Genomic DNA, 21,533 nt, shown 5'->3' with positions numbered 1-21,533 from the left:
CCATTGCCTTCCTTTTCGGTCACCTTTCTCGTCGCCCAATTCCTTTTTTCCGTCGACCCTGGTCGCTTCTTGGTCTCTTTCTCGACCCCAAATTGTGAGTGATCCTGCGTCTCCGATGGTCGCGGTCGGTGGAAAGCGACAAAAAACGTGCGTGCGGTACAAAGAACAGAACTGGGATTATGTCTCAGGGAAAAGGGGAATTTCCGACAGATCCTGACGCTGGCCACCTCCCTCGATTGCCAACGGGTCAATCAATCAATCCGCCGGAGGACAATCTGCCGTGGACAAATACATTGTTTGATTGAGCGCCTCCGACCCGGATCGTTCGTGGGATCTCCGATTCTCTGGTCGCATATCGTGGTTCGACCGTTACGCCGTTGTCGCCTTTTCCCCCGATTGCACCTCCTAGCTCTCTGTCCTGGTTACTGACGCAGTCCTACAAACCAACAGAACGAAATCTTACATTCACTCCCTTGAAATTGCCGCAATTTTCTTCTCACCACCGAGACATTGCCCTCGTCGCTCCCCCTTTGTACATTTCCGCCTGCCGCTCGTTTCTCCCACCTCTCGGCTTGCCCTCAACCATTGCATCTCAACCCTATGAAGGTTGAGTGTTCACCGAGTAGAACTTAACGTCCTCTTCTCTTTCTCTCGCTTCTCGTAGTGCGTTGTGAAACGGACTGCGATTTCGAATTTTCCTTTCCTTTCGTGCACCGAATCCAACCGCCATCATGGATCGCATTGAATGTTCAGCAGTATACATTGATCATCGCGTTAGTTCGGAACGATGGGTGTCAATCGACGGATCGGCAGATACTGCTAACGTCAACACCTTTCTAACTTCCGACGAGCCCGAAACCCTTCGCTCCGACGTAAAGCTTTTGTTGGGAGTTTCCGATCGAAGTATGTGTCAATCGCGGTTCTGCTATAGCCACCCGGTGATTAGATCCCCGTGCTAACGATGGGTTTGGAATGTAGTCTACCTTTGCCAGTCCGGAGCTTCTCTCGCCTCGAAATTGGCCGAATGCAATGACAGGGGCATGAAGGCGTGTTCGCCCATCTTCGCGTTCTTCGATATCGACATGAACGGCGACGAGTCCGGCCTAGCTCGGCGCAAGAGCAGCCGTGGTTCGTGGCCAGAAATAGCCCCTCCCTCGCCGACGTCGTTACATCGCCAATTTACGTTTTCCTCGCAATCCGAAGGAACGTACGATCTGAAGCTGCTCTCCGGGTTGTCCGCCGATATTCAAGTCCAAGAATCTCCGAATCTCATTGTGCCCGTCGCGATCCTGCGCTCGCCACAAGGTGTCCCAACCAGCGCCCCTTCCGATGAACCGCGCGGCGATGTTTCGATTCCGGGGCCGCACCAGATTTCGAGATGTTTAGATGCTGGCGCGGTGGACGTTCTGGCGGCTCCTCTAGACAAGGCCAGAGTGCAGGGTCTTATCGTACACGCTTTCAGAACTCGAAAATCCGCGCTGAAGGAGCAGTCGCGCTTTTTGTCAAGGAAAAAGTTGCGCAAACACTCGTGGGTGGGCGTTCATGATGAGCAGCCCTATGCTTATCTGAGAGAAGCCATGTAGGTTTGCGCTGGATGGCTCTTGGCCAATAGCGAGTGATTGCTAACGAACATGTGTTCTTTCGCAGGGTATCGAAACTGATGAAGGGCATCTGCAATCCCGAAGAGTTTATAGAGGAATTTCAGGACCGGTAGGCGGAACGTCCCGTTCTCTATCTCCCGGTTTTTTTTGCTGATCTTGCCTGCAGGGAATTGGACATACAACCCGAACGCTTGGAACTCATTAGAGAGAAAATCGGGTCATGGTCATACAACGGCCACGATTTTTCCGACGATGAGCTAGTGCAAGCTGCGTTTGAGATGCTCCAGCACGCCTTCACCCTACCCAACCTGGAACATTGGCATCTGACGCCAGATGAGCTCTTGGAGTTCTTGCTCGCCTGCCGCACCTCCTACAACTCTTTCGTCCTCTATCACAACTTCCGACATGCCATTGATGTTCTGCAGTCCGTGTTCTGTTTTCTGCTGCACATTGGCGCCCTGCCACCCTTTGGATCTGATTCTCAGGAGCTCGATTCCATCTCGCCGCTCGCAACCCTTCTGACGCCGTTCGACACTCTGACGTTGCTGATATCTGCTATTGGGCATGATGTCGGCCACCCCGGTGTGAACAACTTCTTCCTGGTCAAACTCAATGCGCCTTTGGCCCAACTGTACAACGACAACTCGGTCTTGGAAGCCTTCCACTGCGCCGCGTTTTCGCAAATTCTCCGTCGCTACTGGCCCACAGCCTTCAAAGATAAACAGCTCCGCAAGCTTCTGATCAGTTCGATTCTCGCTACCGACATGGGCGTCCACCAGAAGTTTATGGAGCGGCTCGGATCGTTGCAGGAGAAGTTCTACGAGAATGGCAAATGCCTCGACGGGTGGAAGCCGCAGGATCTTGATATGTACAAGACGCTCCTATGCGGTCTGTTGATTAAATGCGCCGACATCAGCAATGTGGCACGCCCGTGGGACGTGGCGGAAAAGTGGACCAAGATCCTGCAGGAAGAATTCGCCAATCAGGGAGAGATGGAGAAGGAAGTCGGGATGGAAACGGCCCTGTTCGGCGGCCCTCCGGAACTGGGGAACACCTTCAAGCTTGCGACAGGCCAAATCGGGTTCATGTCGATATTCGCCCTCCCCCTTTTCGAAGGCGTGGCGGACATTTTGCCCGGCATGGAGTTCACCGTTGAGCACATCCGTAACAACCAGTCTAAATGGCATCTGCTCGCCGACCTGGAGCGCAAGAAACAGGCGTTGCGCGGTGAAATCAACCCCGAGGACGTTTTGTCTCCCCGCACGCAGAGCCCCGCGACAAGTATCAAAGATCTGCAAGGCCTCCGTGCGCCGTTGGCCACTCCCGGTCCTGATACGCCGATCAAGCCAGTATTCCCGCCCACTGCAACGAACAGCCGAAATCAGGACAATGATTACTTTGGATCAATTCGTTCGGCGTCGGAGTCCACGCAGTCGGAAGACAGCCTGAATGAAAACGCGATCAGCCCGGTGATGTCGCCCGATACGCCCGGTCCATCGATGGATATCACCGGAATTCCCTTCACGACCGAAACCCCGACGCGGAAGTCTTCCAGTGCCGTGCCTGATCTTGCCAGAATGTCCATCGCAGAGGCATCTCCGGACGCCGAAAGTGCGACGACGCCAGTGCCATCCAATGCTCATGCGGACCACCACAACACCGCTGATGCGAACGGCTCTTCTTCCCAAGACCCAGCTGTTTTGGCCGCCGTCATCTACACGCAGGAAAGCCAAGATCGCGACGGCTCGGTCGAGGAGGGCACCGGAGAAAGACCGAACAGCTCGCGCAACATGCCATACCGCCGCCATCACGCCAACACCGGCTCGTCCGGTCGCACGTCGGGCCCGTCGAGCTCTCAACGGAACAGCTGTACACGGACGCACAGTCTCAGCAATTACAGCAACAACATGACGCCCATCTCTCCCGCGACGAACGCCACCAGCTTCCTTACCGTGGACAGCGGTGATGAAAAGGGTCTTTCGCAAGAGGGCAGCCCAGACCAGGACGACTTTGGACGGGACAGCAGCGCACGCCCTAGCTCGTCGAGTTTCGTCGAGAACAGTGGAGAAAAGCATCCTCGATTTGCCAACAGTCCTACCTCCCATCCGACGGACGACTCCAACAAGGGCCATCACCTTCACTTGAACTCGCCGCGCCGAGAAAACGGAGTCGGCAGTTCTCACTCCACGTCGACCAATGCGAGTATGAAATATGGCCATGATCCGCACCAGTGGAATGAGGCCGGCGGTGAACAGCAGCAACAACCGCAGCAGCAACCTCGGAAACGTCGAAGCCGTCTCCGCTTGGCCTTTTGGAGGCGTAAAAACCATCATTCGCACCAGCACGAACTGAGTGGCGAATCATGAACGATCTTGTTTCTTGTTACTTACCATCCTTCTCATCGAGAAAATCTCCATCATTTTTCTCGATCTTTGTTTTGATATATCTACTTCTTTCACAAAAAACGGTGTTTGTGGCTGGGAAATCCATTTGGATGAATGGACAGGTATATGGTGAGGGCCTCATCCTGTGGGACAATGGGCTTCTCTTTACGATGGAATTGCATGATTGTGACGACAATGCTCGGTATACATACGAACACCGGGTTATCAAACCAAAAACCTTCCTTTCTGACTGGGCGACATTCGAGTCCGCTTGAGGGTTTATGGACCGCGTTCTTCAGGAACCCTTCATTTACGAAGATCTGACGATATTGACGACGCTATCCGGCGCGACTTACGAGAGGATGCCTCAAGTGGCTTCTCGTTGGCCTAGAAAGCGGACGGTCTCGAACTATTCGACCGGCTCAGTCGATGTCGGATGGCCGACGATCTCCGATGGATTTGATATCTTTTTCAACGATTGCAACAACAACACGGAGTTGGCGCACTTTATTTATTCACATATGGTTCATGTCTCTTGGTTCTGTTCTTTGCCGTTCGCAATAAGGACAGGCAGGGTCTGGGTTGGGAGGGTAAATTTAGAGTCGGGGCGTGTGTTTGGCGTTTTGATTGGAAGAACCTGGTTGATTGACCTGGACTTTCAGTTGTTTGATTGGGGTTATATAGTCACCCGTCTTTTGCATTTGTTCGATCTTTTTCGTCCTATTTTTCTTCTTTCTATTAGCATGGTATGCTTGAGAAATGCACATGCCTGGTTTGGATATATATGGATATTAATATTGTGGTATTAATATCATGAATGAGACGTTTGTCTTTCATAGTCTATCATCTATTGAGAGAAAGTAGAATTGTAGATTCGTATGCATATTTCTTAAGGGCACGGAGTACATGTATAAGGAAACAGAAGAAAGATCACTGACAATCCTCACATTCCTTCGTTCCTGCATCTGCCTGTCCCTGTCCTTGTCCTTGTCCCTGTCCCTGCACAGTCGACGAAGTCAAAGTCGAAGTCGCTGTAGAAGTAGATGTGGTTGCAGGAGTAGATATGGTTGCAGGAGTAGATGCGGCTGCAGGAGTTGGTGTAGATGTAGATGTACCTGTCTGTCCCTTATTCAACGCCCGATCCGTATGTCCTAGACTTCTCCCCGGGGCGACGATGTTTCTGACAAGTGATTTGAGGACTTTTACTTCTATTTTGAGAGACCATTGTTGTTAGTTTTGTCAGTATGTGTAGGTAGGTAGGTAGGTAGGTAGGTAGGTGGAACTTGTAGGTATAGGTGGGTGTGAGGGTGAGGGTGATGGTGATGGTACAGGAAAACGAACCAGGAAATCCCCCATCGGTCTTGCGATCCCAGAGCTGCGTTGCTGTTACTTGGCCCTGGAATTGGTTTCCTCCGTCGGGGTGGGATTGACTGGTTTCTGGGTGCGATTGAGTGATGGTGTGGTATATTGTCACGGTGAAGATCCCGCCGGTGCTAGGGACGAGGGAGACTTCTTGGAGGTCGGTGGAGAAGGTGGAGAGGAGTTCTTGGGCGAACTAGATGGGTTTAGGTATTTGTTAATGGGTGGGGTATATTTATATGTATATGTATGATATATGGATGTTGATATAGATGTATGTATGTGTGTGTGTTTGTTTAGTATATGTATACCAGATCGATATACATATACCAAGTATGCATACACAAACACTTAACCAGGGGGGAAACCAAAGGAACCAAAGGAACCAAAGGAACCAAAGGAACCAAAGGAACCAAAGGAAGAAAACCTACATAAGCAGCCCTCAACATCCACTTACACTGCGTACAGTACTGGATGGCAATGCGCGGCCGAGGACCAGACTCCGTTCCAGGGCCACTGCCGGGGTTGGCACGGGCTGTGGCGGCTGGAGGAGGGGTTGTGCTTGGGGGCGGTTGCTCGGACATCTTTCTTTTCTTTCCGTCACTTTCTGTCTGTGTGTGGTTTACGGGGGGAATTCTGGGGACATACAATTATGGAGAATAATAACAATGAAGATATAGCAAATGAATGGTATGTAGAAAATGAGTATGGCCTGGAAAGTCCGATCTGATCTGATCTGCAAAAGACGAGGATGGAACCGGGAAGAAAAAAGGTAAACGAAATGAGGCTGTTGTTTCGGAGGACGGATGATGTCAGCGGCAAGGCTGCTTCGGTCTGGATTCTGGAATGCCAGGGGATGGTCCGTGATGATGATTATGTTCCTGTATGGATACTCTTTCTTATCTCTCACCTATCTTATTTTCTGTCTGATTCTATTGTTATGATGATTGTTATCACGATCATGAGCTGATGATGTTTATAATGCAGTAACGTACTCCAGGATGGCACTGACGATCGATCGGGTCAATGCAGATTATTGCATGCACATAACTCGGATGCGTCCAGCTACAGCATACTTCTATCTACATTGTACTACTACTACTCCGTACATGCTAACTGGACCTGTCACTTCTCACCTTACAGGATGATCTTCATTATTCTCCGTCCCTAAGGTAACCTAGGGCTGTTCATGCTCTACCCTCGAGAACCGTAGACGATGAAAGTAAACACTATTAATCAACATCTATTTACATCTCGATGTGGGCAGCTGAAATCATACTATACAACATCCTGTCAGTTGACTGTAAATTATTCTGTTATTTTTTTATTTTGCTGCTTTTAACCATTCAGGCGGTTGATGCTTGATCCCACGAGACCCGTCCATAATTCACTGACTGCTGCAACAAAGGAAATCCGGAGAACAATGAAATTCGCAAAAGGTAAAAAGAAAAGAAAAGGAGATTCGAAGAGAGATGAAGAGAGATAAGTAAAGAAACTGGACACATTCTCCACGGCCAAAATGTTTCAAGACAAGTAGGGAAAATGCGATAGAAGATAAGAAAAGGTCATCAACAAACAATCCGAACCAGTTTTCACCGGTCAGCATCCGAAGTTTATGCAAGTCCAGCGCGCTCCTTCGGCAGCCCGTTGAACGGCCTTCCGATACCTGGAAGCCAGCCGTTCTCACTCCTTCGAAAGTTTCTCCCCTGGGTATGCGGTATAAAAGATAAAAAAGGTAGGACAGCGAATTATCCCAAGCCGTCGAAGAGAAGGGTGATAGAAAGAAGTAAAATATCAAGACAAATAAATTAGGGTAGTAGAAGTGAACAAGGTCATAGCGATGAGGATATAATATGCGGCAAAAGAGGCAAGAACTGCGACCCGACACAGTCCTGTTCAATTTCAAAAGACGTCGAATGTCATGAATCCGTTACATGACCGTGCAGCAACCCTTTTGCTGCGGAGGAGCGTAGGGATCATCGTGCTTGGTAATCTGGATGCGTGATTAGCGGTCGTCGGAGATTCATTCTCCTTGAGGGCAAAAGAATCGCATACCGGACCCCATACGGACGGCACCATAAAGTCGCGAGTGTTGTTGCAGTAATCGATCAATCTGCAGTCGAGGAACGAGGCGTTAGTACACGTGGGCAGGCCAAACGAGGTTGACGCATTGATGATGGGGAGATGCCAACGTACGATCCTGCGGCATCCGACACCTTCACCCGCGGGCGGTCCAAATCCTCCTTCAGACGAGCATTGAGTTCGGTCAATCGTCGGTACTTCAGGTCGGCCACACTTTGCTTCTTGTTCTTCACGTCTCCCCCCGATCGGAGTTCGTAGGCAGGCATGTTGATTTTGGCGTTGTGGGATGGGTTCGAGGTGGATAGTCGGCGAAACGAAAAGGGATCCCAAAAAAATTAACGGGTTGACGCCGTTAATTAATTAAAACGAATTAATTAAATTAACGTAGGAATTATGCGACGACGTGGGCAGTCGAGCGAAGTGAGTGAGTGGATTGAGAGAAGCTCCCAGTCGCGCGCTGGAGCCGGCAGTAAGGGGAAGTTAAGTTGGTGGAAGGTCGGGAAAGGCGGGCGCGACGGGGAAAAGGAGGAGAGGAGGGGAGAGTGAGCGTGGGTGGAACAAATCTCCTTTTTCCCTTGTTGGGGGGTTTTATTGTCTTCTTTGTAACAATGGAGAGAGCGAACGAATGGTTGATCCGAGATATCGAAATTTGGGGGAGGGATTAAAGAAGAGGGAAAGAAGAAAAGGAAGGGAAAAAATTAAAGAAGGGGGAGGAGAAAAAAAGGCCCCAAAAAGACGAATTGAAAAAGAGAGCGACGGACGGTAAAAAGAGGAGGCGGAGGGAAAAAGACTAAGAAAGAGGAGAAGGAGAGGAAAAGAAGAGAGAAGGAGGGAGTTCGTTAGTGTCGCCCGGCTTGGTCTGTGAGTGGGAATCGTTTTAATTAATTCCGGCCAAAAGTCCCCTTTTAGTCGTCGCGGATCTCCCCTGACGAAGGACGATGGAGTCGGATTCTTGAAGATGCGAGGATGGTCAGAGCAGGAGATCTATCGAGGCAAGAGAGCACAATTGCAAATCGAACCAGGCCAAGGATTGGAGTGCGATGACGTTGGTTTGATCAGTCTTCGGTCTACATCTCCATGAGGGATCATATCATTATTATTCCATATTATTTATTCTCTTCGGTGTCGCGATGTCTCTCACGTGCTCCCTCCGTATGGGTATTGTCACCGTGTTGTCTTTGTTACCGGATAGCCCGTGAGACACCGCCCGGCAGAATCAGTGGACAGAGTCGTTGAGTCAGCAGGACCACGTGATGTGCGGATGACTTGCCTCCATCCGAGAGAGACTGGCGGGGAGACTCATCCATCTTTCTTCCTGACGACCAAGAGCTGTCGATTGTAAAACCCCAGTAGTGACATAAAATATAATTCTAGCATTCCAATTCCACTTATTGTATAAATATAATCCCTCCCCAACTCCTCTGGGAACCCCCCCGTGGCAGACACCACGTGACCCCCGTCGCTTAACCCAAAGTGGGAACGCCCTGGCGGCCTGTTTTTTCGAGATTCTCGCACAACGCCTCTGCTTGCCTGCCCCAACGATCCTCCCATCTGGGCCATCTTATCGACCGTCGCGTGGCAGCGTCTTTTTCAATTCAGGCACCGAATCGCCTTCGACTCTTGCTGCCCGCCCACGTCGTTGTGCCAACTTCTCGCCTTCCCGTGTGTTGGCCTGTCTCGACTTCTCTCTGTGAATCGCTTATCCTAGACGAGACCTGTTCTTCCCTCGCCCACCATGCCGCCTCCACCCCATATCAAACCGGAGAATGTCCTGAAGGTGAGTCGGTCCCTTCCTGTCGCCGTCTCCGTCCGGATGATTTAGTGTTGAGGATAATACTATTGGGGAATTCTGGACTGGACGGAACCAACAAATAGAGCCTAGTCGCTAACGCAAGATTTTCTTCACCCGTAGCGGGCTCAGGAACTCATCGCCGTCGGTCAGGCTCCCGCCGCCCTGAACGTCCTCCACGAACATGTCACCTCTAAGAGGACGCGCAGCAGCCCCATCTCCTCGCTCGAGCCGGTTATGCTCCTGTTTGTCGAGCTGTGTGTCGACCTGCGCAAAGGAAAGGCCGCCAAGGATGGATTGTACCAGTACAAGAACATCGCCCAGAACACCAACGTTGGAACCATCGAGGTAAATTCGACAGTCTCTGGATGTCGCGAAAGGAGAAAACAATTGGCTGATACGTTACTTGATATAGGTTGTTCTGAAGAAGTTCATCGAACTGGCCGAGAAGAAGGTCACCGAGGCCCAGACCAAGGCCGACGAGATTCAGTCCTCGTTGGAATCCGCCGCCCCTTCTTCCAATGTCGAGGACCTGGAAGCCATCGAGACTCCCGAGACCATTCTCCTGGCCACCGTGTCCGGTGAACAGTCTCGGGACCGTACCGACCGTGCCGTCGTGACCCCGTGGTTGAAGTTCCTGTGGGAGACCTACCGTACCGTGCTGGAGATCCTTAAGAACAACGCCCGTCTTGAGGTCATGTACCAGACCACCGCTCTGCAGGCCTTCCAGTTCTGCCTGAAGTACACCCGCAAGACCGAGTTCCGCCGTCTCTGCGAGCTTCTGCGCAACCACGTCCAGAACGCCGCCAAGTACTCCGCTCAGATGCACGCCATCAACCTGAGCGACCCCGACACCCTGCAGCGCCACCTCGACACCCGCTTCCAGCAGCTGAACGTCGCCGTCGAGCTGGAGCTCTGGCAGGAGGCCTTCCGCAGCATTGAGGATATCCACACCCTACTGAGCCTCAGCAAGCGCCCTGCCAAGAACGTCATGATGGCCAACTACTACGAGAAGCTGGCCCGCATCTTCCTGGTCAGCGAGAACTACCTCTTCCACGCTGCCGCCTGGAGCCGCTACTACAACCTCCTCCGCCAGTCTGCCGCCACCCTCGCCGCCGGCCAGGGCACCAAGAAGGAGAACCCCTCCGTTACGGATGCCGACATGACCAAGGCCGCTTCCTTCGTGCTCCTGTCGGCCCTCGCCATCCCCGTCATCAGCACTTCTCGCTCCCGCGGCGCTCTGGTCGACGTGGACGAGGTCCGCAAGAACAAGAACACCCGTCTCACCAACCTGCTCGGCATGGCTCAGTCCCCCACTCGTGCCGTTCTGTTCAAGGACGCTCTGAACAAGGGTATGCTCAAGCGTGCGCGCCCCGAGATCCGTGACCTGTACAACATCCTGGAGGTCGATTTCCACCCTCTGTCGATCTGTAAGAAGATCACCCCCATCCTCAAGCAGATTGGCGCGGATCCCGAGATGGAGAAGTATGTCGGACCTTTGCAGCAGGTCATCCTCACCCGTCTCTTCCAGCAGCTGTCTCAGGTCTACGAGTCGGTCGAGCTCAAGTTCGTCTACGAACTCGCCCAGTTCCCCGACCCCTTCCAGATCACCCCCGCCATGATCGAGAAGTTCATCATGAACGGCTGCAAGAAGGGCGACCTGGCCATCCGCGTCGACCACATCGCCGGCGTGCTCACCTTCGACACCGACGTCTTCTCCTCCGCCAAGGCCCTGCACTCCGGTAGCGCCGCCGGTTCCGCCGAGAGCGAGATCGGCACCGTCCAGCGCCTGCAGAACACCCCCGCTGAAATTGCCCGTCTGCAGCTCACCCGCCTGGCCAAGACCCTGCACGTCTCGTGCATGTACGTTGACCCCTCCTACAACGAGTCCCGTCTCCAGGCCAAGCAGGCCGCCCAGGCCCGCGCCCTGGCTGGTGCCGCCAAGGAGCACGAGGAGACCCTGGCCCGCCGGGTCGTCATCGAGAAGAAGAAGGAGGCCGCCACCGACGCTCTGCAGCGCAAGCAGCGCGAGGAGGAGACTCGCAAGCGCATCCGCACTCAGCAGCTGCAGGAGGCTGAGCGCCAGCGTCTGGCGGACGAGCTCCGTGAGCGTGAGAAGAAGCGTATCAAGGATGAGCAGGACCGCATCCGCCAGCAGGAGCTGAAGAAGCAGCTGGAGGAGCTCAAGAGCGGCGTCAAGGGCATTGACCTCAGCGAGCTTGATCTCGAGGACATGGACTCCAACCGCATCCGCGCCATCAAGCTGGCCCAGCTTGAGAAGGAGAAGAACGAGCTGAACGACCGCATCCGCACCACTGCCAAGCGCATTGACCACTTGGAGCGTGCCTTCCGTCGTGAGGAGCTGAAGCACATTCCCGAGGACTACGAGGAGCAGAAGAAGCGCGACCTTGAGCTGTACGAGGCCACCAAGGCTTCCGCTCTCAAGGAAGCCGAGAACACGCACAAGGAGGCCGTCGCCCTGAAGCACCGTCTCAGCCGCCTGGTACCTCAGTTCACCAGCTTCCGCAAGGAGGTCTCCGAGAAGCGCCACGAGGAGTTCGAAAAGCGCCGCAAGGCTGCCGAGAGGGAGTTCGAGGCCAAGAAGAAGCAGCGTGTCAAGGAGGTGCAGGAGCGCCGCCGCCGCGAGAAGGCCGAGCGGGAGGAGGCCGAGCGCCGCCAGAAGGAGGAAGAGGAGCGCATCAAGCGCGAGGAGGAGGAGCGCGTCGCCAGGGACGAAGAGCGTCGCCGTGTCATGATCGAGGAGAAGGCCAAGCGCGAAGAGGAGAGGAAGTTAGTGTCACCTACTGAATGTCATGATGCATCTGCTAATAATATCTCTATCAGGAAACTCGACGAGATCGCTCTCCGACAGAAGCAGCGCGAAGAAGAGGCGGAAGCTCGTCTTGCTGCCAAGAAGTCTGGCGCCGCCTACGAGCCCCCTACTACCGAACGCACCGCTCCTCGCCTGAACCTTGCGTCTCGCCCTGGTGGATCGAGCTGGAGAGAGCGTCTGGCTGCCAAGGAGGCTTCGGGTGCCTCCGAGCCCCCCAAGGCCGAAGCCCCGAAGGAAGAGGCCCCCGCTCCCCGGAAGACCGGTGGCTACGTGCCTCCCCACCTCCGTGGCAGCTCCAACGCAGCTCCCTCGGCTCCTCCCTCGAACGGTGCCTCTTCCGAACGGTGGTCGCGTCCTTCGCCGCGTGACTCCGCCTCCTCTCAGCCTCCCTCCCGAACGCAAACTCCCGCCAGCAGCTCCGACAAACCCGAGGAGTCCAAGGGCGGTCCCCAGAAGTGGGTTCCCCGCTGGAAGCAGCAGCAGCAGTAAATAATCCGTGTGTGTGAAAAAAAAGTTTCTTGGAATGACCGGGGATGAACCAAAAAGGGATATGAGTTGTGGTCTTTTTTTCTTTTTCTTATCTTATTGATTGATGCCTACATTATCTCCCCTTCCCCGTCTATGATATCTTTTTTTCTCTCACCTTTAGTTTAGCTTTGCTATTATCTTATGAATGAAGCTGGAGATGTTGGGGACTTGGATTGTTTTGTTCCAAAAGTCCCTGGTTGTTTTTATTTTCATTTTAGTCTCTGGGCCATCTTATGTTTGATAAATGCATTATGTTTTTATTAAATGAAGCTTTCATTTTTCATCATTTTTCCTATCATCTCATTGGATCTCTTCGTGACAACTGCAAGATGGACTGTTTGGGTTTCAAACGACATTGTCCTTTATATTCGCTGTTTGATACAACCTAACATGCCCAGGCTGTTTCTATATCATACCTCATCCTTTCCATTTCCGTCTTTCTCTCTCCATCCTTCCCTCTTCCATCCTTTCCATCTCTCCCATTTCTGTCCTTCCATCTCATCCTGTCGATAAGTCACATTGACCAGACCAACCGACCAACGCAGACGAGAAACCATGTCCACCCCGGCCACCGGCACCGACGCCCCTGTCCCTAGCCAGGGCGACCCCCCTCCCAACACAACGCAGCTCTACAACGGAGGCCGCAAACTTTCAGAGCTCCCCATCCAGCTAGTCGACCTCCCCGAGCGCCTTGACGGCTACTCCAACTACGACTCCTGGTCCTACCTAATCGAAACGACTCTCGAAAGCGCCGACATCCCCCAAATCATCCGGCCCTCTATCCCTCGCCCATCCCCCTCCGACCCATCCTACCCCCTCTGGCGCCGCACCTCCCTCTTCGTCAAGAACTGGCTCGTCCGCCAAATCAACCCGCACATCCTCTCTCGCGTCCTCCGCACCGACACCATCCATGCAACCCTCTCCCCTCCCATCCCTGACCCCCCCTCCAATAACCCCCCAACCCCTACCCCTAACCCCCCGCCACCCCCGGAAACCATCTTCGCAGACACAATCTACACCCTAATCTACCAAGTCGTCATGAACCACCTCCCCGGCCACCAAGCCCTGCACTCCGAAACCGCCTACGCAAACTGCATCTTCATGACGCGGGACCCGCCCACGCAGACCCCTGCCGCCTTCATCGCCGCGTTCCGCCACGCAGTCCACCTGACGAATCGGTTGTGGTGTACCGTCACGCCGTACTGCGCTGCGTTGTTGTTGCTGCGCAGGGTGAGGGCGGACTTTGGGGATGCGCTTGTGGATGGGTTGGTGAGGGGATTGGATCAATTGGGTGCGCCGAGGCGGTATATGTTTGTGGAGTTTGATACGCTTTGTGATTTTTTGATACGCAGGGCGGAGGGTGAGGTTGGTGGTGGGGCTGAAGTTCAGGGACAGGGGCAGGGTGAGGTTGGTGGAGGAGGAGGAGGAGGAGGGGATGGCGATGGTGAAGTTGGTGTTGGGGTTGAAGCTCAGGGCGAGGATATGGCTGAGGTGAGTGGAAGAGGAAGAAGGGATGGCGATAGGGATGGGGATACTGAGGAATGGAGATGGGAACGAGGTTGAAGTTGAGTTTAAACTTATGCTTGTGGTGGGAAATAAAACCCGCGAACAGGATGGCGCCCAAGGTGGGACTGAGAATGAGAATGCGATCGAGGATGCCCCTGCGACTGCAGATGAGGTTGAGCAAGAAGATGGACAGGGAAAGCGGAAGAAAAAAAGAAGAAGAAGAAGAAGAACAAGAACAAGAACAAGAAGAAGGGGAGGAAATGAAGATCAAGCGGACGAGTAGAGAGGAGTCTTTTATTCCCTTCTTCTCGTTTCATGTTCTCTTGTTTTGGTTGGAAGTACATTACATACATACATACATGTAGTAGAGTATGTACATACAATGAGTTATCATCATACCTACTCTGCCTGTCTGTACAATATGGTCCTGTTCAAGGGAATCGTTATTCTACCCTCGACGACGAAGATAGTAAGTAGAATTTTGTACTTTGATGGAAGACGTTACTCCAAAAACTACTGGCAAAACCCGCAAGTCGCCATAACTCTCGATTATTGCCGGGGTTTTGGTCGACTTATCTACGGTCCTATTCCAGTATGTAGGGGTGTAGGTGGTAGGTAGATGGTAGGAACATGAATGATGTAAGGTATGCTTTTGGTTTGGTTATTAATTGGCTGGCTAGCGGTGTGCAGAGCCGATGGATTAGATGAGCTCAGCTCATAAAACTAACAAAATCCCCCATTATATACGTCAAAAAAAGGTGAGCGTAAATGTAACGAATCCAGATAATTGATATCTATAGCTATGCCTATGACAGCCTATGCTTATGCTTATGCTTATGCTGATACCGATGCGATGCCCATCTAAAGAAACTAGTTCATATAATTACATACACTCACACCCCTCAAACACACACATATGTATATATACTTGCTTTCCAAAACGCTAAACACGTAGAGAAGTAGAAGTAGGTAGGCAGGTAGGTCAGTCCGTAAGTTAGGAAGGAAACAGATAGTTGACACCATTCAGTTTAGAAAGGCCATCCAATCAACCATCATCACCGCTCCTCCCAAACCTCCCACCGAAGCCACCCAGATCACGACGGAAGAACTTGCCGATATTCTTCAAATTCTCGTTCAGATTCCCAGAGGTGGACGAGCTGCTTTCGCCGGGTTGAGTGTTCTGTCCCGGACCCGATGGACCACCACCACCGGGCGTCATGGACGCAGAGACAGCGGTGTTGGCGAGAGCGGCGGACCCCGAGCCGACAACACCAGCGGCGGCTGAGCTGGCGTTACCAATGGGGGTGCCGAAGCGGTCGACGCCGTCTTTGGCGGCAGAGATGAGAGCGGAACCGAGCATGGAGGGATCAAAGCGGGTAGGGAGATTAGAAGCGCCGATGGAGGCGGCGGCGGAGCCGAGGCCGAGGCCCTGCGAGACGGAGCTGGAGGAAGGGGCGTTGGAGGTCTGGAGGGCGGCGAGGACGGGGTTGTTTTGTTGGAGGTTGGGTGCGTGGCGGTCGGAGGCGCGATGGACTTGGAAGAGCTCGACGAGGTGGTTCTGCTCCTGTCGGCTGCGAATGCCCTTGAGGTCGAGGATCTTGCGGAAGTTGGCGTTATTGCGGTCCGCGATGTGGATGAGGTAGGCTTGCACGAGGGCCTCGGGAGGGGAGGGGTTGACCTGGACGGTCTTGAGGAGGGTCTCGATCTTGGCGAAGCTGTTGTTGACGCGCTTAACGAAGCCGGCGGGTGCCGGGGCGGGGAGGAGCGAGGAGAGGCCGGTCTTGAGGGTATAGGCGTCCAGAAGCATCTGCGGGATTGTTAGCGAGAGTGCTAGAGGGAGAATGAAATAATAATACCTGTTCTGCTCCCGTCTCGGAGATGGGCTTGCATTGGGATACTGTCGTAATGAACAAGTTGGATATCAACTCCACGACATGGTCTGCAAAAGCCCTGGCATATTGCTGCTTATGCAGGTGCTGCAGAATGTCGGACGACCGGGTCTGCGTCTTGGACAGGAGCTCGCCAACGTAGGAACTCTGATCACTGACGGCCTCCAGCCGGTTCCAAGGCGTATTGCGCATCTCCCGCCAGCAGGGCTCCAGATCGACCTCAACCTGTCGCACAAGTCCTCGGACAGCGGCTGATGCGATCCCCATAAACGAGTCAGCCTGGCTTTGGAGGTCCACCGACTGTTTCAAGTTCTTGTCAAGCCGGCCTTTGATCTTCTCCTCCAGTTGGTTGCAAGTCGTGTAGCAATAATCGGCGGTGTTAAGAACCGAGATCAGGTCCTCTAGAGAAGGCACATTGGACGGAGTGTGGCCGGTGGGCCGTTCGCTGATGTAGTACAGAAGCACCTGCTGCGCGTATTGATCCAAGTACTTCGCAAAGACCTTTGCGAGATCGGCAAGGCTTCCTCCGGTCGAGAGTTTCGCGCATTGCTGCAACGCATGCCGATAGAATGTGAATAGCTCCGTCGAAGACGAGATGACGATGTTGGAGTCGAACTCCTCGTCTGGGGGCCGCAGGGGCTGTTGCCGGTACTTCGGTACGAGCGCCGCAAGCTGTTTGTCTTGAGCTTCCACCCACACACTGAGATAGGGCTCGAACGCCTCCGAGATGGCTTGGCTGAACAACGAAGTCTCCGTCGAGGCGAACGTATCTGTTGAGGGTCGCGACGGGCTCACAAACCGTCGTTCAAGAGAATGCTCGAAATCGAGCGTCTCCTGCAGGCACGACAGCAGAAGGTTAACATCAATCGTCTGTCCATTCCGCACCGACCGGGACAGAATCCCCTTAAAATCCTCCCGGGTGCCCTCGCAGAAAATATTCGCCAGGATCTCGTTGACCCGCCAGGAAGCCGGGAAGATAGGCGCGTACTCCTCATCGTATATCTTCAGGATGCGCCGGAACCAGGAATATCGCCGGGATATGTTGTCCAACGAGCCAGCCTCCTCATTGTTGCGGAAAACCTGCCGGTATTCCCGCAGCTGGAAATTGCAATACCAAGTGACCAGCCTGGTCTTCGCATGGTCTCCCAGCGCATCCATAACCAGACAACCCTCCGCAAGAGTAGTCCTCCTCTGTCCGACCTCCCCCTTGGCAAACGCCAGCTCGAAGTCCTCACATATCTGCTCCAGAAGCTCCCGCTGGATATCCGCCACATTCCGACTGAGCAGCGCAATCTGATCGATCGACCGGTACGACTTGAAGTGCGCCATCAGCTGAATGACGGCCTGCAGCAACTGGGCGCAGTCGCGGTACTGCCTCGTCTTGCCCAGCACGCGAAGCTGATCGTACGCCGTCGTCAGCATCTGCAGCCTCTTCAGCGCGGTCATCGACTGCGTGAGGTTCTTCTTCGCATTATCCAGCTGCTTGATATCCGCCGTCATCTCCGTGATGGCCAGCTCGGTCCGGGAGGCGCGGTCGCGCACGTCGTCGATCTTCTTGAACAGCTCGGTGAGATCCGCTTTGGCGGCCTGGATGCGCTCAACGCTCTCGGCATTGGAAATAACCTGGTCCTCGACCAGCGCGCCGATATCGTTGTCGAGCTCATCTTCGTAGGTTTGCAGGGTGTCGGAGACCTGGGACACCGAGGACAGCGTGGAGGGGTGCGAAAAGATTGAGTTCAGGTGGTCGATTGGGTCATAGTCGGCTTCAGTTTTTGGTCCCGGGGATTAGTGGACAGACTCAGCCTCTGGGAACTCCGGATATTCTGCTCACCTGCATCCAGGGGATCGAGGTCGGCCGCTCCGTTGGAGGGCGAATGGCCGGGGGTTGTAGTAGTGGTGGACATTCCATTAGCTCCTCAACGTACAAGCAATAATCATGCTGCAAGTCAAAGAACAGATCATCCGCGGATATACTCCAGCCGTGATCAATCACCGAGAAAAGATCAATCACGCGAAAAGGTGGTACAGACCGGAGAGTATCGAGGGTGCGCGGAATGTTGATGATCGGAGAAGCGCAGGCGCCGCATTGCTGTCCAGTTTAGCGCCCGCCAAGCCGCTGCCGCCCGCCTTCATTTGATGTCTACGAAGTATAAGGATCCCATATTTTGTTGTGAGATCAAGCAACTTCTATTTTGTTCCTTTTTTTGGTGGATATTTCGTCACCATCTATATGGACATAATCGTCGTGGCCTCTAATGAGGTACAGGAAATAAATACAGGACTGAGCAAAGATAAACCTCCCAATAGCCATTCGCCTAAGCCATGCAAGAAAACATTGGTATTTATTACAAGGTAAAATTGTTTCTTTCCTTTTTTTTGTTTGTTTTTCCTCCTTTTTCTGTTTTGGTTCTATCCCCGAAAAGCAATCCAAAAAACGTTGGGTTGCTGTTTGAATAGAGACAAAGCCTAAATGGTTCCCGGAAGAAACGCCTCAGGGGGCAACTGTCCTTGGGTCTGCAAGAAACATGCTGTTAGAAAGAGAACATTCCAATGCCTGGATGTGATGCTCACCTTAAGATCCTCGAAATTCTTCAAAGCAGCCTCCATGTTCCAACCATTTCCCGATAGCGCCATCTCCGAGTACTGTAGAGTCATTCTTGTCTTAACACTCATCTCCATGACTAACTGTTCCTGTTGCACTTGAGCCTCCGTCTTGGTGGGTGCGGGCATCCCATAACCCTCTGGTGCAACTGGTGCAACCGGGGGAGCCGCGGGCTGAACGGGCTGAACGGGCTGAACGGGCTGAACGGGCTGAACGGGCTGAACGGGCTGAATTGGTTGGACTGGCTGGACTGGCGGAGCTGCCGGGGGCGCGGGTTGACCTTCCGGCACCCATGCCTCGTGTCCACCGTATGCTCGCAGACAAAGAACGTCACTGATGACCCTGATTCCTCCCATTCCTCCGCCGGGTCCAAGAATAAAAGTCCTGTCGAAACTCCGTGTCTCCACCTTGCCTGTGTTCATTTCATCGAATTTGCCGTGGACCATGATCAAGAAACCTCCCACGCCGAACGGACTCTGTCCAGTTGAATCCGGAAGACCGGGGATCGGCGTGCACTCGATAAGCCATTGTTCCGGGTGTGCAGCAATGTCGGGGTGTCGGGTTTGGGGAAGACTGTCCCATAACTCGCGTATCTTGTCAGGCCCCATAAAGGAACGCGACATACGAGCAGGCAGATGGCTGATTTTGAGAAGATTTCTGCTCTTCTTGATGTAGGCATCCCAGCCTGCGGTTTCGGTTTGCTGGGCCCGCGGGGCGGATGTGTTGACGTTGAGCGTAAAAGTAGATCGGTTGTCGTAGACGCTGTTGATTATCTCACTGCGGTTGTTGTCATATCCCGCAAAGAAAGCTTTGACGAAGTTCTCTGCAATTTGGGACTCGTCCACGAAATGAGGCGGTTGAACGGGGATCGGCGTCTTCTTTTGCGCAGCCACTTCCTCCGCCGTTCGCACCTCCAGATTGTTGAGCACGCGCAGTTTTGGATACCATTTCAGCATGGTGTCCTTGAAAGACGGGTCTGCGCTGAAAGGATTTCCAGTGAGATCGAGGAATTCTAAATTGCGAAACTTCCACCGCCACCCGATCAAAGCCGTAGCGTCCTTGAAATTGTTGTTCGAAAGATCAAGGTTCTTCAAGTCCGGGATGGACTGAGCCAAAGTGGTGACGACGGTGATGTTGGCAAGCTGGTTGTCGGCGAGACTGACACTTTCGACAGCCTCTCGCCGCGCCGTCGAGTTGTCGAAATTCAGCTCCCACACTTTCATTAAAGCCGGGAAGAATTTGGATTCGGTGGAAGTGCTGTTGAAAATTCCCATGGCCAAGAGATCCGGATCGCTACCCAATTTCGAGAGGTCGAGTAGTTTCGATTGCTGATAGTAGCGTTTGCCCAGGATAGCGGTCATTTTGGATTTGGTGTCGGCAGTGGAAGGGTTCCCAGCGTTTCGTGATATCTCAGATAGCACGGGCTGGTCCGTCATCCCGTTTTCGTCGCGCTTCTCGATCGTGAGCGGCGCGCCTGCGAAGCTAAAACCATCGAGCTGAAGCATTCTTTCCAACAACTCCGGTTTGATAGACGCGATAAGGGCATCGCCTTCAATTCGCGACTAGTGAACGTTAGTATGGCGTAAGAGACCTCCATGGGGCGCAAGTCACTTGGGAAAGCAACAAGCGCCTAAAAGTTTTTGCAGCCCGAATAAAGAAAAGAATTTGCCGATCGTCGTCCTGGAGTAACCATATCCTGGGATGAAAAAACGAGAACAAACCGGAGAGGAAACGACGTTGCGAATTCATGTCGGTAAGATGGCCAGTTCTGGTGTTGCACATACCTTGGTTATCCTTGCGCGTTGGCCAGATTTCGAGTCGGAGGTGTTGAGTTTCTTTTCGAGGAAGGTGAGAAGGCTCTCGAGGCCGCCGTCGCGATTCGAGGCTGCCTTGCTCTGTTTCCACCCGCGGACGATGACCTGTTCCAAGCTAGCCGCGCGACCGCCCTGTCGAATGTTGGCCTGGGAATCCGAGTTGCTGGTGATCGCTTTTTGAATCGCATCGAGGGCCCTCGGCCGTCCGCCTCCTGCCGCACCAGACCGGCCGGTTTCCGTGCGCGCCTTCTTGCCACGGTTCCGAGCAGATCCTGCATCCATAGAAAGATCTCCATCTCGATCGACCTTGGTGGCCGCACCCCGCTTGCGAATCCCCCCACGGTCCGAACCACCAGCGCGACCACGAGAGCCTTTTCCGTTCTTCATTTTCGAACGCAGATGTATAGTTATTCGTCACGGGTATAAGGAGGCTAAGCTGAATATGGGACAAGTCGGATTTTGTTCAGGACTTGAACTTGCAAGGCGGACCGAGCGCTGCGCGCCTTAGTTGTACAGAGACGGCTCAGTCGACATGCAACGCAGGAGAAGAGGGGAGGATAAAAGGCGAGAAGATAGAAAACAGGAGAGATTAGAATGCTTATAGTTAAGAAAGACACCAATATGTGTTGGTTGGGTTGACTGGAGAGAAGCAGAAAATTTTACCCCGAGAGCGAGGCTTGCCTTGACTTGCGATGAATCAACGGGCGAAAGCAGAAAAAGTGACGTGAATCCGTCGCAGGCAGCTAGTCACCTGACCTCGCGGCTGCCGGTGGATGCCTTGCAGTATCACGTGATGCCGCGTCAGGCATTCGCGGCAATTGGCCAATCAGAGGCTGCTGTTTGTCCTTTGGCGTATGTTGGTAATACTGATACCAACACCCGCAACGGAGGTGGAGTCCGTTACATACAGTACATGCTATGCGCCCCGAACCATCAGGACAGTTTGCGGCGACAGGACAATCCAATCCGACTCGACTTCGACTCGGTGATTCCAACCAGCGTGTGTAAGTGGACTTTTCTTTCCTTATGTTGGCTGACTCTTTTCTTCCTCAATTGGAATGGATCGTTGTCCTCTTGGCCCCCTCACAAACAGGCCTTAGTGCCTTTATTTACAGTTCACTGACGGAGATCTCCATGCCGACTATA

At 53.2% G+C, this 21,533-nt stretch overlaps 8 protein-coding genes across 8 annotated transcripts; 3 read left to right on the top strand and 5 right to left on the bottom strand.

The window, feature by feature from the left end:
• Positions 1 to 731: 731 nt before the first annotated feature.
• pdeB (3',5'-cyclic-nucleotide phosphodiesterase PDE2) lies at positions 732 to 3,967 on the top strand (the record flags this gene model as incomplete). The annotated part of the gene is made up of 4 exons (XM_046091148.1): positions 732 to 903; positions 979 to 1,579; positions 1,648 to 1,710; positions 1,768 to 3,967. The coding sequence occupies 4 exons, from the start codon at positions 732 to 734 to the stop codon at positions 3,965 to 3,967; spliced, it is 3,036 nt and encodes a 1,011-aa protein (XP_045947125.1).
• A 948-nt stretch (positions 3,968 to 4,915) lies between these two features.
• On the bottom strand, positions 4,916 to 5,928 carry LDX57_009419 (SelT/SelW/SelH family protein; the record flags this gene model as incomplete). The annotated part of the gene is made up of 3 exons (XM_046091147.1): positions 4,916 to 5,193; positions 5,327 to 5,540; positions 5,776 to 5,928. The coding sequence occupies 3 exons, from the start codon at positions 5,926 to 5,928 to the stop codon at positions 4,916 to 4,918; spliced, it is 645 nt and encodes a 214-aa protein (XP_045947124.1).
• Positions 5,929 to 7,274: 1,346 nt separating this feature from the next.
• GNG1 (guanine nucleotide-binding protein subunit gamma) lies at positions 7,275 to 7,692 on the bottom strand (the record flags this gene model as incomplete). Its single annotated transcript, XM_046091146.1, has 3 exons — positions 7,275 to 7,337; positions 7,400 to 7,457; positions 7,541 to 7,692. 3 exons carry the CDS (start codon positions 7,690 to 7,692, stop codon positions 7,275 to 7,277), a joined length of 273 nt encoding a protein of 90 aa, XP_045947123.1.
• Positions 7,693 to 9,161: 1,469 nt separating this feature from the next.
• On the top strand, positions 9,162 to 12,537 carry tif32 (putative eukaryotic translation initiation factor 3 subunit EifCa; the record flags this gene model as incomplete). The annotated part of the gene is made up of 4 exons (XM_046091145.1): positions 9,162 to 9,203; positions 9,339 to 9,563; positions 9,631 to 12,005; positions 12,060 to 12,537. The coding sequence occupies 4 exons, from the start codon at positions 9,162 to 9,164 to the stop codon at positions 12,535 to 12,537; spliced, it is 3,120 nt and encodes a 1,039-aa protein (XP_045947122.1).
• Positions 12,538 to 13,131: 594 nt separating this feature from the next.
• LDX57_009416 (uncharacterized protein) lies at positions 13,132 to 14,139 on the top strand (the record flags this gene model as incomplete). The annotated part of the gene is made up of 1 exon (XM_046091144.1): positions 13,132 to 14,139. The coding sequence occupies one exon, from the start codon at positions 13,132 to 13,134 to the stop codon at positions 14,137 to 14,139; it is 1,008 nt and encodes a 335-aa protein (XP_045947121.1).
• Positions 14,140 to 15,127: 988 nt separating this feature from the next.
• On the bottom strand, positions 15,128 to 17,875 carry VPS53 (putative GARP complex subunit Vps53; the record flags this gene model as incomplete). The annotated part of the gene is made up of 3 exons (XM_046091143.1): positions 15,128 to 15,889; positions 15,939 to 17,734; positions 17,803 to 17,875. The coding sequence occupies 3 exons, from the start codon at positions 17,873 to 17,875 to the stop codon at positions 15,128 to 15,130; spliced, it is 2,631 nt and encodes an 876-aa protein (XP_045947120.1).
• A 562-nt stretch (positions 17,876 to 18,437) lies between these two features.
• Positions 18,438 to 20,170, bottom strand: MEX67_2 (nuclear mRNA export, poly(A)+RNA binding protein; the record flags this gene model as incomplete). Its single annotated transcript, XM_046091142.1, has 3 exons — positions 18,438 to 18,485; positions 18,543 to 20,135; positions 20,165 to 20,170. 3 exons carry the CDS (start codon positions 20,168 to 20,170, stop codon positions 18,438 to 18,440), a joined length of 1,647 nt encoding a protein of 548 aa, XP_045947119.1.
• A 148-nt stretch (positions 20,171 to 20,318) lies between these two features.
• MEX67_1 (nuclear mRNA export, poly(A)+RNA binding protein) lies at positions 20,319 to 20,774 on the bottom strand (the record flags this gene model as incomplete). The annotated part of the gene is made up of 1 exon (XM_046091141.1): positions 20,319 to 20,774. One exon carries the CDS (start codon positions 20,772 to 20,774, stop codon positions 20,319 to 20,321), a length of 456 nt encoding a protein of 151 aa, XP_045947118.1.
• Positions 20,775 to 21,533: the final 759 nt, after the last annotated feature.

The sequence above is a fragment of the Aspergillus melleus genome, assembly GCF_016097325.1.
Source record: "Aspergillus melleus strain CBS 546.65 chromosome Unknown contig5, whole genome shotgun sequence".
Classification (NCBI taxonomy): Eukaryota; Fungi; Ascomycota; class Eurotiomycetes; order Eurotiales; family Aspergillaceae; genus Aspergillus; species Aspergillus melleus.
This window is presented reverse-complemented; position numbering and strand designations above follow the sequence as displayed.